This window comes from Meles meles, chromosome 5, assembly GCF_922984935.1.
Source record: "Meles meles chromosome 5, mMelMel3.1 paternal haplotype, whole genome shotgun sequence".
Lineage (NCBI taxonomy): Eukaryota > Metazoa > Chordata > Mammalia > Carnivora > Mustelidae > Meles > Meles meles.
In genome coordinates, this window is record NC_060070.1 from 61,738,228 (window position 1) to 61,754,861 (window position 16,634).

Here is a 16,634-nt window from a genome sequence, read left to right on the forward strand (position 1 = left end):
TTTGCACTATCTTAGAATACTTTATTCTGTCTGAATGTTCATTCTATCAAACCCTATGCATAGCATTACATTTAGGCAAAGCAAATTGAAAGACAAATGATTATGAGTTAATGATTCACTTTCTTTCAGAGACTGTTAGAACAGGGGTCAGCAAACATTTTCTTAAAGGGTCAGGTAGTAAATATTTTAGACTTGCAGTCCATCTAATTCTGCAGTTAGGGAAAGCAAACACAGATTAAACATAAATGATGGGTATGGTTTTGTTTCAGTAAAACTTTATTTACACAACAGGAGTCTGCCCATTGACTATACAGAGTTTGTGGACCCCTATGTTAAATGACTCCAATTTTAATGGGATGAACAAAATGGATGAGATAAATTTCAGGTAAATTTGGCAAATTTACCTCTTTCCTTTTAAAAACTTTTTTTTTTTACTATAGAAATATCCATATTCCTGTACTAACATAACGACTTTTAAAAAATGACAAACTCTAGCATGCAAATTAAAACACATTTGGCTCTGTAATAAGCTGAACAACTTAAAAGAATCCTCGTATTTATTTTTTACACAGCACAAATGCAGGTGACACACAGTCCATATTTTCCCACAAAACTTATAAAATTAACAACTGAGAGTCTAAATTCTTATAATCTTCTGCATCGCTCCTAGCTATACGCTGTATGGAATCCATTCCACAGCAGCAGAGGAGAACCTTAACTTTAAGCACCAAGCTTCTGGCATTACAACAAATATTTTCTTTTCATTCCCTAGTACATGCAGTCAAACTGCCTATGAATAAATACCAATTCACTTTAGTTTCAATGGAGAAAGGAAAACAGTTGGGAAGCCAACATTATTCTTAAGTCTAAAAGTGATTCCACCTCTTTACCTTGTATTTTCTTCCATAAAAATTTTAACTTTTAATGTAGTTATATTAAATAGGAACATAAATTTAATTATGAACATAATCCCTTTCAGATTCATCTAACAGTTTAGGATGTTCATAAATCCAGAGGAAAACAAAAACATGATCTCTAATCTAGTATAACCTGGTAATTTTTATTTAAAGTTAAATTTAGAATTTTATAGCAAAGTAATACAGTCTGTGTGTCCAAATTATGGTTCAAAAAATCCTTAATTTATGAACATTAAGATACAATGCGAACCCCAATACATTTCATAGAAGTGTGTGTTTGTTTTCTGAAGCAGGATTCAATGGGCATTTTTAGATTTTGCTCACATCAGCCCTATATACCCGAAGATTACTGGATCCACTAAATGGACAATGAAAACTGGTTGAGGCTGCTGCTGAATGCTTCAACAGGAATCTGATACACAGACACAGATTTCATTGTTATAGTCAATGCAACTGAAGTCTTCCTTAAAACTGTGCTCCTGATGGGCTGAAGATAGAGTAATGGACTGTTAGTTCTTTAAGCCAAAAATGCATGGATCTACTGTACAAAGGCTTCATTCTCTGCCTGTAGTTAGCAACTTGAGGGCCTTCTGTAGATTCTGCACAGCAGTGCTGACATCTTCATATTGCAAAGCACTGCCAGCATATTTGCAGTATTTCTGGGCTCTAGCAAAGTCCTCTGGAGTTAGACGGATCTCCCCTAGAAGAAACACAGAGTCTTAAGATATCTGTAGGAATCTAGAAAGTATTCTGTTAGGTTAGGTAAATGCTTACATTTAAAATTATAGAAAATATTTAAGGTTATATAAAAACATGAAGATTTTTTTCAACCCTAGGTGTAAATATTTAACTAAGTATTTTCATGCTTTTCGCTTTTTTCCTTATTAACATAAACCATACATATGCCAATACTAATAACTTTTTTGAAAAGATTTTTAATCCGTAAGTCAAACTAGAAGCCTTTCTATTTTGATAAATTAATAGCAAAAAAATTATAATCTGTGTAAAAAAATGACAGTGGCTTTGGTGTTTATACTAGAACAGTTAAGCCTCTCTTTTCATGGAATAACACACACAGACTAAACCATCTGACCTTTATCTGAGCTAAAATATAAATATAATTCTCTGTAAAAAAAAATAACATTTAAAAAAATTACATAAGTCATTTAACTTTTTTAGCATGAAAGTATTTTTTGTGCCCCCATATAAAAATCTTTACAGTTTAATTATCATTAATATAAAATTAAACACATGAACAACCTTTATAAATTATGTCCAAAATTTATTCTCAGCAAGTTTTCCAATTTCCAATCACATATGATTAATATGGGTAGAATCTGAATAAATAATCTGGGTAAAACCCAAAAAACAACTTCACTTAATCTAAAGTTTTGAATATATATTTCTAAAGATGAAATTAAAAACTGACTTTGTGTCCTGAATTTGAAATACCATTTTCTTCAGAATTCTTTATAAGGATATTAAGAACTGATCAGAAGGCTGGGACACAGAATATAACAAACAATATATTTCAAATTCTATTTATAAATGAACAGATTTTTTATATATATATATATTTTAAAGACTTTATTTATTTTACAGACAGATCACAAGTAGGCAGAGAGGCAGGCAGAGAGACAGGAGGAAGGAGGCTCCCCGCTGAGCAGAGTCTGATGGGGGCCTCGATCTCAGGACCCTGGGATCATGACCTGAGCCAAAGACAGAGACTCAGATAATATATTTTATATATGATTTTATTTTGTATTTAATATTATTTTTTAAAAGATTTTAAAATATTTAAAAAATATGTTTACAATATATTTTAATTCAGTTTATAAACATGTACTTATAAACAGACTATCTTTGTTTAGTTGCTTTCAATTTTGCTATTACTTAAGGATTTCAAAGTAGGTAGTGTCTCCAGGTATCTAGACTCTAAATTCTGATCCAAATCATTATTTTCTAAAATTTTCAAGAGTTCTGAAACAATGCATCCTAAAGTTTCTAGGTCAATGCCAGGTACCTATAAGAACTGAGTAACTTTAATGAATGAATATAAAAATGCTGTCCGTACATTATTTCCTATATTTTAAAACAGAGTTCATACAGAATTAAACATCAATGAAATTCCATATTTTAAGATGATACACATAGATCTACGTTACAGTAATTAGCCCAGTGTGTTACATAAAAAGTCTTCAAAAAGTTGTTGAATATTATTAAAGATCATAATGGTTGGTCTTTACTGTTGTGAATTAAGAGATTATATATTCCAACTTTGACAGACCTTGTTTCAATTTTCCTGCATTTCAGTTTGCTTAAAAAACAAGAAAGACAAATCAATAAACTAGTAAAATGCAATCATTGCAATCACCACATTGCATCACCACTGCAATGCAATCACCACAAATCTTTTAGTATTTTAGTGCCTTGGCATTTGTTACCTATTAAACCTAAAAAACAATTAGTCTGCTGTTGTTCTGTTGAAAATTTAGTCAGGACACTTTAAGTTTATTTTTTTTTATTGAAAATACCTACTAGATTCTTCAACGGTTTCTCCAAATATATTAAGCAAGTTTCTAGTCCTGTAAAGCTATACATCCTATCTAGGTGAGGGAAACAATGCTGAAAATTGAGTTTACCCCACTACTCATTTTGTGCTTTAATAGCCTGTCTTCTTATCTCAGGGCAATCTTTAAATATATAGGGCAACCATATAGAATTTATTGGACCTGCTAGAAGAAGGTGCCATGGTTAGAACTCTTATTTTTATAGCATTAGCCTTAGCAATGTTTTGCTGACATACCACTCATTTATTAATGAGATGTATGTAGTGGAAAGAACTCCATTACTATCTTAGTTTTTTAAGCTAAACTTATCCACCAATGATAAAACTATAAAACACAAATATTGCACTTTTCATGAAATAACAATTTCAATATTCAGAAAAAGTGAATGAAAATATTTTAACAGAAAAATATCATTACAGATGTGTAATACATATAGCTTATAAACATGTATGAAATTACATAACTATCATATAAAATATAAGCAAATAATCACCAACTTAAGGACTCAGATACAAAATGTAAGTTATAGATTTAAATAGAGATGCTAGACTTATTAATTAAAAATATAAAGAACTTAAAAAGCCATGTCAGATAGTTATGTTTGCTATTCTGTAACACTTCAGGTTTCCCTTCGTTTAACAAATATCATCTAATCGGGTGCCTAGGTGGCTGAGTTGGTTAAGCAACTGCCTTCCGCTCAGTTCATGATCCCAGAGTCCCGGGATCCAGTCCCACATGGGCTCCCAGCTCTATGGGTAGTCTGCTTCTCCCTCTGACCTTCTTCCCTCTCATGCTCTCTCTTACTCTCTCTCTCAAATAAATAATTAAAATCTTAAAAAAAACCCCCCAAAACCCAAATATCATGTAAAAGTCATTAATAATAAGACATGTGATTAAAATTTTAAATTAAATAAAAAGAAAATCTGCTTAATTATGATTTTTAACTCAGCATTTGAGAACTAGATAAAGTAGAAAATACATAAAAGGAGAAGAGAACAACTGTTCAATTTCAGTATATACAAAATAGTAAATACTGCTTAGTGCACCCAAATAAAAGCTGTTTTTTTTCTATTATTAAAATTTACTAGAGGCCATATCAGACAGACCAGAGAGAGAGCATACAGTGGACGTAAAAGGTGTCTGAGGGATTAAAGAGGTTGTCTAAAAGAATCTCTTTTCTGAACTCTAAGCTTAATACAGTTGCCGATGGTTTCAGAGAAGACTATCTTCATCACAGGGCTGCTTTTCTCCTCTACAGGGCAGTACAAGAAGGCAGAAGACAGCTACAGCTATTAGTCAAGTTCCCTTTCACTGCAGAAAGCGCCTGGGTCAGCACTGGATCAAAGATAACCTTTTTGGTTTTAAGAGAAATCTCTGTACATTCAGTAGACATAAGCATCCATTTCTAAGACTGATTTATCTAATGTCATGATAGATCACAGGATACTTAATTTTAAAAATTTCCAAAATGGGTCTTTAGAGATTCCTACTTACCTAGGTAATTTTAAAAATTCATGTCAGGGACCTTGGATATCTGATCCTAGTGTACTCTACTGTCCTCTGACTTGAATGGAAAGCATGGGCAGAATAATTGGGGAATCACCTGATATGCAGTAAATCTTGGTGGTAAAGATAAAGCTCAGAACAGAACCCTTATATCCAGGCATTACCAAGATATGTTCCTTAGAAATGGCAACACTAGAATGATTAGAGGTAGAATTTGATTAAGTCAGGCGCTGTGCTAAATACTTCTCAGATATTCCATTATTTTTTTTTTTACAGATTTTATTTATTTATTTGACAGAGAGAAATCACAAGAAAGGCAGGTAGAGAGAGAGGAAGGGAAGCAGGCTCTCCGCTGAGCAGATATTCCATTTAATTCTCAAAAAAATTCAGGAGGTAAGTGGTTATTCACACTGTAATACTATATAGAGAGGTGTAAGTTAAAAAAAGAAATGTTCTGCTTCAAGTAATTCCATTCTCCTTTCCACAGAAAGCCACAAATTCACTACAGAAATGTTTAACATATTAATACTAACACACATACACTATGGGTATTAAAGGTGATAAATACTAAGCACTAAAGAGAAAAATGTAACAGGAGAAGGATTCAGGGAGTATTTATTAGAGGTGGTGGTAACGAGACAGTGATGGTTATAAAACTATTAGTTCTGGTCTGAGTATTATCTAGAATTTTTCTATGTACTTAAACACATACATCCATGCAGGAAGAGAATTTTAATATTTTTTTTCCTAAATAGGGTCATACTATACATAATGTTCTGCAGCCTATTTTTTTTGTTTGTTTTTGTTTTTAACTTAATATGCTTAGGAGATCTTTTCATGTCAGGTACTATATTGTGTGTGTGTGTGTGTGTGTGTGTGTGTGTTGTATGTATTTTAATACCTAATCAGCATTCCATGTGATGAATGAACCATAATATCCCAATAAGCACTTAAAAGATTATTTTCGACTATTACGATGACGTTGAAATAAAAGATCCTTGTAAATTTTGTGCCTATGTCTGAGTATTTTATTAAGATGGTGGAATATAGCAGGTTCAAAAAAATTACATTTGCAATTCTGACAGTGACAGAATCCTGCTGAAAAAAACTTTACTAATGTACATTTCCCACCAACAGCATGTGAGAGTCATTCCTTAGGTTTTCAATGACACTATAGATTATTGATCCTTTAAAATATTTTTTTATCTATTGACATAAACCCAAATCATTCTAATTCTCAATTTCCCTAATTAATAATATGGTTGGGAAAGCTTTTATGTGTTCACTGCATATATGCATTACCTATCATATTCTCTGCCTGTTTTTTTCCTACTGAATTGAGTTTCAGTTATTCATTTGTAGGAGCTCTTTATATACGCTCTGGACATTACTTCTTTATTTTTAAATCTCAATTTCTCCTGGTCTATTAGTTGCATTCTAACAATGTAATGGGGAAGAAGGAGTATTCTGTGGTATGAATTTATCATTTTTCATTTGTCAAACCTGTTAAGATACAACTAAATCAGATACAAGTATTGAGAGATAGTATCTAATATATATATTTTTCTCATAGCCAATTTTTCTTTTTTTTTTTTAAACATCCTATTTGAGAAAGAGAGAAAGAATGAATGGGGAAAGAGGCAGAGGGAGAAGCAGACTCCCCACTGAGCAGGGAGCCCAATGCGGGGCTTGATCCCAGGACCCTAAGATCATGACTCCAGCTGAAGTCAGACACTTAACTGACCGAGCCACCCAGGTGCCCTCTAGATAACCAATTGTTCTAACATCACTTTTGAATATATATTCTTGCCACACTGATCCAAATGCCACATTCATCATTAATTTAATTCTTATAACGTGTGGTCTACTTTCCAGAGTCCCTACTCTGTTTCACTGATCTATCTTTTTTCAGATATTTTCACATCAGATTTTAGGTGGATCTTTTAAAATTAGGTGGGACTCCAGAGGGGAGTCTGGAAACCAAGTTTAACAGAAGAACATAGTATCCATTGGGCAGGTTATTTGGTCTGTCTACTGATAAGATAAATATATTCCATTATGTTCTTGGGTAATTTGCCAGTTTATAACAGGTTCCTTTTTGTTTTTTGTTTTCAACTATGGTCAGTTCCTCTTTTTGGATAATCTAATCATTTAGTATAGATAAGGAAGAATCATAATCATAAGATATGGTAATTTTGGACTAAAGTAATCTAGTATCAGCTTCCGTGATAGCTTTAGCTATATGTTTGTGCCACTATATCCAGCAGTATACCACAAAAAAGGAACTGTAAAAAAAAAAGGGGGGGGGATACCTTCAAATTTAGATATTTTTGATAATATGAAACAATCCTGGTTCACTGGAGAATCTAGTGAACACAGACATTCAAAGAAATGTGTAAACATTTCACTATATAATACTTTTTTTTTTTTTAAAGATTTTATTTATTTATTTGACAGAGAGAAATCACAAGAGAGGCAGGCAGAGAGAGAGAAGGGAAGCAGGCTCTCCGATAAGCAGAGAGCCCGATGTGGGACTCCATCCCAGGACCCTGAGATCATGACCTGAGCTGAAGGCAGCAGCTTAACCCACTGAGCCACCCAGGCGTCCCCACTATATAATACTTTTAAGGTATAATTAGAAAACAACACCCAAAACAAGAGATATAATATGTCTCAAAAAATCAGTCAGCTGACTTACCCTGGGAAACCGTACTGAACAGTGCAGGATCAATAGCCGGAACAGTCTGCGGAGTAGGCTGGATAGTATTACTTGCTACACCTGCATCAGAAAACCACAAATGGGCATAAAAATTATACCTCTTAATTATACACCTGGAAAATATTTAAAGGATCATGAAGGAATTTCCATTTCCTAATTACCTTTTTGAAATCTTAATGAATTTTTTTTTTTAAAGATTTATTTATTTATGGTGCGCCTGGGTGGCTCAGTGGATTAAGCCGCTGCCTTTGGCTCAGGTCATGATCTCAGGGTCCTGAGATCCAGCCCCGCGTCGGGCTCTCTGCTCTGTGGGGAGCCTGCTTCCTCCTCTCTCTCTGCCTGCCTCTCTGCCTACTTGTGATCTCTCTCTCTGTCAAATAAATAAAATAAAATCTAAAAAAAAAAAAAAAAAGATTTATTTATTTATTTGACAGAGATTACAAGTAGGCAGAGAGGCAGGCAGAGAGAGAGGAGGAAACAGGCTCCCCACAGAGCAGAGAGCCTGACGCGGGGGTCGATCCTAGGACCCTGAGATCATGACCTGAACTGAAGGCAGAGGCTTTAACCCACTGAGCCACCTAGGCACCCCGAAATCTTTATGAATTTTACTCTGACACACTTATTTGAAGTTGGAGCCTGGTAAAGAAAATATGCAGGAACATATATTCTGAGTGTTTACATACACACATGTGTAATGCAGATGGTGGCATGTCTGCATACTATACTATTTCATGCATTTTTCACTAAGCTTTAGCAGTGATTCTCGATTGATGTTACACATACACATGTATATATTATATACACATATATATACACAAGTTCATTTATAGAAAAAGTTAAAGAAGTGTAACTCCAAAGTCAGCTTTCACACAAGTTTTAAATTGACCAATTCAATGACTATCTTTTGCCTGATTTTTTTTTTTAAGATTTTATTTATTTATTTGACAGACAGAGATCACAAGTAGGCAGAGAGGCAGGCAGAGAGAGAGAGGAGGAAGCAGGCTCCCTGCTGAGCAGAGAGCCCGATGTGGGGCTCCATCCCAGGACTCTGGGATCATGACCTGAGTCAAAGGCAGAGGCTTTAACCCACTGAGCCACCCAGGCACTCCTTTTGCTTGATTTTGATAAGTGCTAACCAAATATATTAAAGGATCACCACCCAACATTAACTGTCCCCTCAAAACTTACTTTTAAAAACACGTCATTACATTAAAAAAAAAAAAGGAATGCAAGATTTGAGAGGGATCTTCAGAGACTACCTAGTCAAGCCTAGTGCTCTGAAGGAGCTGTACCTAAACCATAGGTAGGTGATGATTTATTTCTCGTATAATGTTAAAAAAAAAAAAAGGTAAGTCTACAACCTGCTCACAGATAATTCTAGATATCAAGCCATCCTTTGCTAAGTAATTTGTGTTTGTGCCGAAATTAAAATTTTTGAACAAATCTCTTTCCCTATGGAGAAGGAGTATTTTTATTGACCAGCGTATTGTATTAACTTTTAAATGCTTATTAGTACATCTTCATATAATTAATTACGCAGGCACTATTAATTAATAAGAACAAAACGGAATTTGCAGGGAGAAAATTCAGTTATGTAGTAAAATTTTATTTGAGCAATATTAAAAAAATAAGTAGTGACAGCAGAGGCTGCTAAACACGCCTCAAGCAGCAGTAAGAAGATGCTGCTTCCATTTGTCTTGATGCACATGAGCCAAGGCCCGTCCTTACGGCAGCCATCATGACATATTCCCCTGGGGGCCTAGTGTACAAGCCCAACATAAGCTCATAAATACTTGTTAAATTAGTAAAAGTGGCTCTTAGTTTACGTTATTCATTTATTTTTTTTAAGATGTTTTTCTTTCTTTCTGGATCTGGAAAGGTCTCATTTGTCAATTCACAAATGGACAGCAGCTCCAAAGACTGCAATATGTTGGGAGTCATGTGACCATAAAAACATTCACGTGGAAGAGTAGAACTGTGTTGGAAATTTCTTCCTTTCTATTATTTAACAAAATAGAAGTGTCAACAAATAACTTCTGGTTAAGTTTTAAGAAGATGGTTACATAGTCCATTAAATGGGATTAATACACATTCAAGAATTAAATAAACATTACAAGATTTCTAATTAAGTATCAAATTTAAATTGTTCTATACTCTACATAGTCTGGGAATTCTGAAAAGGGAGAAATGGGTGTTGGTTAAAAAACTAGAGAAGATTATCCAGAATTATAATTAAAAAGAACCCTTAAAGGAGTAGCATTTGGAGAGGCAGAGAAAAAGGGAGAAAGCCACACTATCTCCAAGGAACGCTATAAGCAAAGTTAAGAAAATAGGAGGATTGGGCTGAGTAAAACCTCAGTCTAATCAATGGAAAAGAGCGCTGACAGAAATGGTCAGGACAAAATATTAACAACTTTGGAAGCTGTATAACAGGAAAACTCAAATGCAGTACTTCTCATGCATAAAAGAACAATAGAAGAGCTAAGTTTTTGATCTACATATGATAAGCTGCATTTATAATAAAAAGGCCAGCATGAATTATAACATAATTCTAACATTTAACCTATTTAGGTTTATTACCGAGATCTTCTTCCTCAATATTTATAGGCTGTATAAAGCATGTGTTTCAAGAGAAAGGACAAACCATCCACTCTATCGCCTCCTCCAATTGTCCACAGTGGTTAAAGCACAGAGGCCAACACTCTGCCTGCTTAAACAATCGCTCTCGCTGCCCTCCTTGCAGCCCCTGTGCTTTTTTGTGGAAGAACTAAAAACCGTATATTAGTACATACTATTCTTTTCAGCTATCTTGAGGATTTCCCTTTGATAAAAGTGCATCCTGGATCTTTATATGAGGGAAAGTAAATCAATCTTAAAGTGAGTAAGAGGGGAAACATCTGCTATATTTATAAACTAAAAATGTTATTTCATTTGCTATTAGCCAACTGAGAGTCTATTTTTTTAACTGTTTTAAATATAATAGAAAAAAGTAGATGTCCATGTTTTACATAGCCCATGTTTTAAATGTAATAGAAATAAAAATCTGCCAGCTAAGAGGAGATTCCAATATCTCAAACCAATTTTAAGGGGCAAAATATTGTGACAAAAGTAGATTCTGTTTAACAGAGATTTAGTTCCTTGGAGGGAGAGACATAGAAAAGGAGGTGCCAAAAACACGAAATCAGAAAGATATGGGTTCAAATTCTAGTTCTGTCATTAATAAATATGTTTATGTGTTTATTTTCATGGGATAATTGCTTAATTTCTTTACAGTGTATGAATTAGGGATAGCAATATCTAATATAGTTAATACAGTTGCTGTAAAATTAATTTATAAAATAACTATGATAATTTTGTAAATGCTAAGCCTGTAAGAGTGTACATAAAGTAACAAGACAGGACCTCCCTCACCCTAAAGAAGTTCTCCAAGGTTTTTGGTTTTATGTGCTCACTCAGAGAAACAAAAAAGAAAAAAAACAACAAAAAAAAACAAACCAAGGCTCAAGCCAGAGTTAGCTGGAGCAAGATGAATTGTTCATGCCAGAAAACCTTCTAATAGAAGACTACCTCCTCAATATCTAAGTCTATGTATGTCAAGGATATTCTAAGCAGGACATACTGTTAGTGTGAACATATGAAACTACTAAGATGTTACCACTTATATAAAAGTAGCAATTTCATATTTTTCAACCGAATACAGCCCTCCCAGAAGTAAGATTTCTCTCTTCTATATGCACACTGTATAACTATATATAAAATATATGTATGTATGTGCTTGTACCAGAATTTTGCCCTACAATATGTTGTCTAACATGGTAGTGCTTTTAGACAACTTTTTTTTTAAGGTCAATATCCGACCCCCAAAGGTGACACTTCCCTTGATTCACAAAATGATTTTAAGTGTTCATTAGCTTGCTCTTAAATACCCTGTATTTGGCACAGAGATAGGAAGGAAGAGGAAAAAAAGGAAAAGGAAGCTAATTTGCTGAACACTGATTTTGTGATTAGGCACAGTTAGTGAATTTTCAAACTTATTCTCTAATAATTAAAATCACCATGAGAATATGATTTAATTTCATTTTAGAAAGAGGCAAAACCTAGGTTGAGAGGCTGCATAACATTTGAGTTTGTGGTTTAGAAAGGAGCAGGAACTAATAACCAAAACTGTTTGACTTCGAAGTGCATTTTATTCTCACTTTGCCCTTCTATAAATATGGTATATCAGAGGCTCCTGGTTAGTGTTTAAATTCACTAGAATAGAGTAGTATTTACCTAAGGCAAATGCATCTAAGTAGCTGGTATTGCTTTTATTAATCTACACTGGAAATACTGAATATTTCTGTAAGAAAATAAAATATTTATAATAGTGTTCTGTGAAATTTTACTTACAAAACAAACTCAAATTGGTTTGTCTAATAAACTCATCATACAGACCATAAAGCAAAGCAAAGTCAGAGTAAAATATACAGAATGATGACACAAAAGAGATCAGTGTTAAAATAATCACATTCATCAATATTCTTCAAGACAAAAATAATAGCCGTATTTGTAGATAATACAAAGTTAAAAGTTTGAAAAGAGGAGGAAAGAAACTAATAAAAACTGGTGCTATGATAGTCAAGTAGAGAACTTAAATGCTATTCAACTCATGCAAAATGACCTAAACTGAGGCTGAAAATTTCAGTCAGTAATGGTGTGGTACTTAATAGAAACCTTAGAAATTAGGGCTCAAAGAATGATTTTCATTCTATGAATTAAATATTTTGAAATGTTTATACAGTTTACTACCACAGATTACATTTATGCTGAGATAAAAGAAATATTTTAAGAACAATTTTTGGAAAAACTTCAAGATGCAAATTATGGCTTTAAATGCCCTTCTATTTGAAGGTAAGGGCAATACTTTGTCAATAATACAAGTAAATGGAACAGTATCTACAATTTTAAAAATTATCCTTTATTTACTGATACCCACTCATTTAATAGAGACTAGTGTTGTTAGATCTTTTCCATGAAAAACAGACATACAAAGCTGATTTATTCAAAGATAGTAGCTATCACTTCCCTTTTTTCCTTCAGTCAAGTGTTTATAATATTAAAAGAAATAACACACACTCCTTCTTTTCAGTTGTCTGTGATTCTACTGCTACTGAGATTTTGTGCCTTAATGTCTGCTCCCTTCATTAACAGTATCTACGTTGAGGACAGAGATTGGGTGCTAAGGAAATAAGGCAAGAAAAATCAAATCTTGCTGATACAGTGGGACACTGATCAAAACATACTATAAGAGAAGACCCGCATACCTCAGTACTACTCTTGAACAGTGAAGGGAAAGGTAACAGACGGGAAGAAAAAGAAAATAGTACCACACACGAAAAGCACAGAAGCTATTCTTGGTAATAAAATATAGAGTTTATAGTAACGTTTGTAGATGTTTGGTCATTTCTCAAAAAACGAAAGGAAAATTAACATTCAAACTTCAACAAAAAGGATGTAACATTGTTTTGTGGGTTCAAATAGAATTTAAAGATCTTATCATGCTTTATGACCATCATGCTTAGGCATAAACACACTAAAAAGTGCAGTCCTTATTTATGAAAGGAGAGTTCAAAACTTGTTAAGCTTTAATTTCCTACCTGTGCTGTGAGGCACTTCTGCTGGCGTATTAGCAGGAGCGTGAGCGCCGGGAGGAATCTGTATTCCAGTGAAGCTGCTTGACGGCATGCTGCTTGGATCATAAGCTGAAGATGATGGCTGAGGTGGCTGAGTCGGCAGGGATGTTGCTCCAGCATCTTCATTTTCTTCAACATCTATTATATAATATATATGTAAAGTTAAACTAGGTATTTTGAAAGAAAAATGCCAAACATTCTTATTTTGCTATACAGACATGACAAACAGATGTTTGGATGCAATTCTATTTAATGCAATTGATAAGTAAGCTCTAGCTCTTAAAATAATAGTTTTAATTGTTTTCTTTCCTTTTATCACTTAATTGTGCCTGACAATATGATTGTCACTTCAAGGTAACACTTTATAATTCTATAAAATCTTTTCTTTAAACTTACGATAAACGGTATTTTTGGCAAAACATGTCACATTTATACTATCCATAGCCTATTTTTCTGACAGCTGCCCTTTACTCTTTTCATCATTCAACTAGCTATTAAATGATTACCTATGTGTTTGCTGTTCAAAGTATTAGGTTAATCAACAAAAACAAAGGAATGAGATTTCACAGAGCTACCTGCACAGAAAGGAATAATAAGAGAATTTGTGTAGAATCACTTCTCGGCCTTTTGGCTAAGATTAAGTGTAGAGACTTTGTGTTTTTAAGTTCTGAAGTTCAGACTTAAAATATACTATCTTATTAGCTGAATTTGAAAGCTACTCTGGGAAAATTAAATAGTGACAGTCTATTTAAAATAAGTCATTTTTAGTAATCTTCATAATTTAAAATGTAAGTGAGAGCAAGAGATTTCCGAAATCAATTTATTTCCTATCAAATTTTTAAATAAGTTTTTTTGTTTGATCGTAATATATTACATATTCAATGTGGATAATTTTAATCAACCAAAAAACCCCTACCTATTCTGAGATACACATTTTACTAAGTAAGCCTGTAGATGTATTTATACTTTATATACACTAAAATAATTTTCTCCTATATTAGAGAACTCTAACATTCATACGGCCTGGGAAGGAGCCCCTCCCTCTACTTTTTAAAGGCATTAGAAAGTGACTAAATGCTGGTAGAAACTAGAGTGAAGATGGCCCTTTGGAAAGAAAATCTCACCAGGCAAGGTTTGCTTTCATGTGGGTTTTCACCTGCAAGCACTCAACAATCTGTGCAAAAGAAAGAGTTGCAGAGAAGTGAGCCTTGAAATGTGTGTATAAACCCCAACTGAATACTGTATGACCCTGAACTATGCATGCACACTCCGGGAAGATTCTAGAGGCTCCTGGTGAGAGCAATAGCCTTAAAACTGAAAGAAAGACACGCAGTGTTTGAGTTCAGGCATGTTAACTTCCTGCTAGAACAAGAACCAAGAACTTGGAAGAGGAAGGTGAGAAAATGCAGGGGAGCTACAAGATGTTATCAACAATAAAAATTAATAGAAATATGGGGTGGGTAGGTGGGTGGGAGAAGAAAATATGACCAGAGTTAGGAGAAAGTCTACAGAAGACGATCCTCAAATGACCTAGATATCAAAATTAGCAAAAAAATAACATTAAAGCGGGTTCAAGGACATAGAGAAAAATGTAGTCATAATGAATGAAAGAGGAAAAACTCGGGGGACCTGGGTGGCTTAGTTGGTTAAGCAAATGCCTTCGGCTCAGGTCATGATCCTGGAGTCCCAGAATCAAGTCCCACATTGGACTCCCTGCTCGGTGTGGAGTCTCCTTCTCCCTCTGATGCTCTCTCTCCTCTCATGCTTTCTCTCTCTAGCAAATAAGTAAAATCTCAAAAAAAAAAAAAAAAAATCTTAAAAAAAAGAAAGAAAGGGGAAAAACTCACCGGGGGGGGGGGGGGGACTGTAAGAGGAGACAAAAACAAATGGGACTAACAGAAGACAAATGATAAAAATGACAGAATTAAATCTAGCTATAGCAATAATTACATTAAATGGACCAAACACTATTTTAAAGAAGGCTGATGTTGATAAACTAAACAAACATATGAACAAAACCCAAACCAACCTATATGCTTTAAGACTCAGACATGCTTACAGTAAAAGGATGAACATGGATAAACTATTAAATACCAAGCAGACAAAAGCTGAAGTAGCTAAATCCAGTAACAGACACATAATGTCTCTCTGTGCAGATAACATGGCTTTCTACAAAGAAACTCCCAAGAAATCTATAAAACAACCACCAGAATAGGTAAATTTAGCAAGGTTGTGCAATACAACATCATTATACAAAAATCAATTGTATTTCCTACACTAAAAGTAAGCAAGGGAATGAAAAAAAATACTTGGAAACAAATTTTAACCAAAGAGGCACAAAATCTCTACTCTGAAAAATACAAAATACTGTCGATACAAATTAATGAAGTCTTAATAAATGGAAAGATACACCATATTCATGCAATGAAAGACTCAATTTTGTTAAGGTATCCATTCTCCCTAAATTGATCTATAAATTCAGTGCAGTATCAATCCTAATTTCAGCTGTTCTTTAACAGAAACTGAAAAATCTACTCCAAATTTATGTTGAAATCAAAGGACATAGAATAGCTAAGAACATCTTGAGAAAGAAGAGAAGAGTTGGAGAACTTGTGCCACCTGACTCCAAGGTTTATTGTAAAAAGGTAGAGGGCCGTGTGCCATTGGTACCAACCAGAAAAACATACCAATGTAATTGAATAGAATCCAGAAACAGAATCACATTTAAAAGGTTAATTGAATTTTTGACAGAGGAACCAAAGAAATTCAACAAGGAAAGGAAAATGCTTAACAAATGGTGCTGGAATAATAGGCTATCCTTATGGAGGAAAGAATCCTGAATCCAACCTATCTCACACTGTATGCATGAAAAAAATTTAAGGTCTTTCACAAACAAAAGTAACAGCTCGAATGATAAGTCTTCAGGATTAAAAATATGAAAGAATTTTTAAGGTAGAGATAGATAAAGATTTCATAAGACATAAGAAGTAGCCATAAAAATTTTAAAATTATAAACTACATTTTGCAGGATTAAAGATTTTTGGTAATTAAAAGAAGGTAAAAAAACAAGTAGAGAAGCAATAGACTGGGAGTAAATATCTGTAAAACATGCATCTGACAAAGAACTTCTATTCATAATTTGTAAATAATTCTATAATAAAATGACAGCCCATGAAAAATGGGCAAGTTTGTTAATGGTTACAGAGGTACTCACAACAACTGAAAGGTAGAAACAACCAAAATGTTCTTC

At 33.8% G+C, this 16,634-nt stretch overlaps 1 protein-coding gene across 2 annotated transcripts in view; it reads right to left on the reverse strand.

Moving 5' to 3' along the window:
- Positions 1–255: 255 nt before the first annotated feature.
- Positions 256–16,634, reverse strand: part of VTA1 (vesicle trafficking 1) — a 73,566-nt gene continuing 57,187 nt past the window's right edge. For both annotated transcript variants that reach the window (XM_046006930.1, XM_046006931.1), the window contains exons 6-8: positions 13,349–13,522; positions 7,692–7,772; positions 256–1,617 (exon numbers count right to left, since the gene is read on the reverse strand). In XM_046006930.1, the coding sequence (XP_045862886.1) occupies positions 1,472–1,617; positions 7,692–7,772; positions 13,349–13,522 (401 nt within the window). In that variant the 3' untranslated portion in view covers positions 256–1,471. The remainder of the gene's footprint in view (positions 1,618–7,691; positions 7,773–13,348; positions 13,523–16,634) is intronic.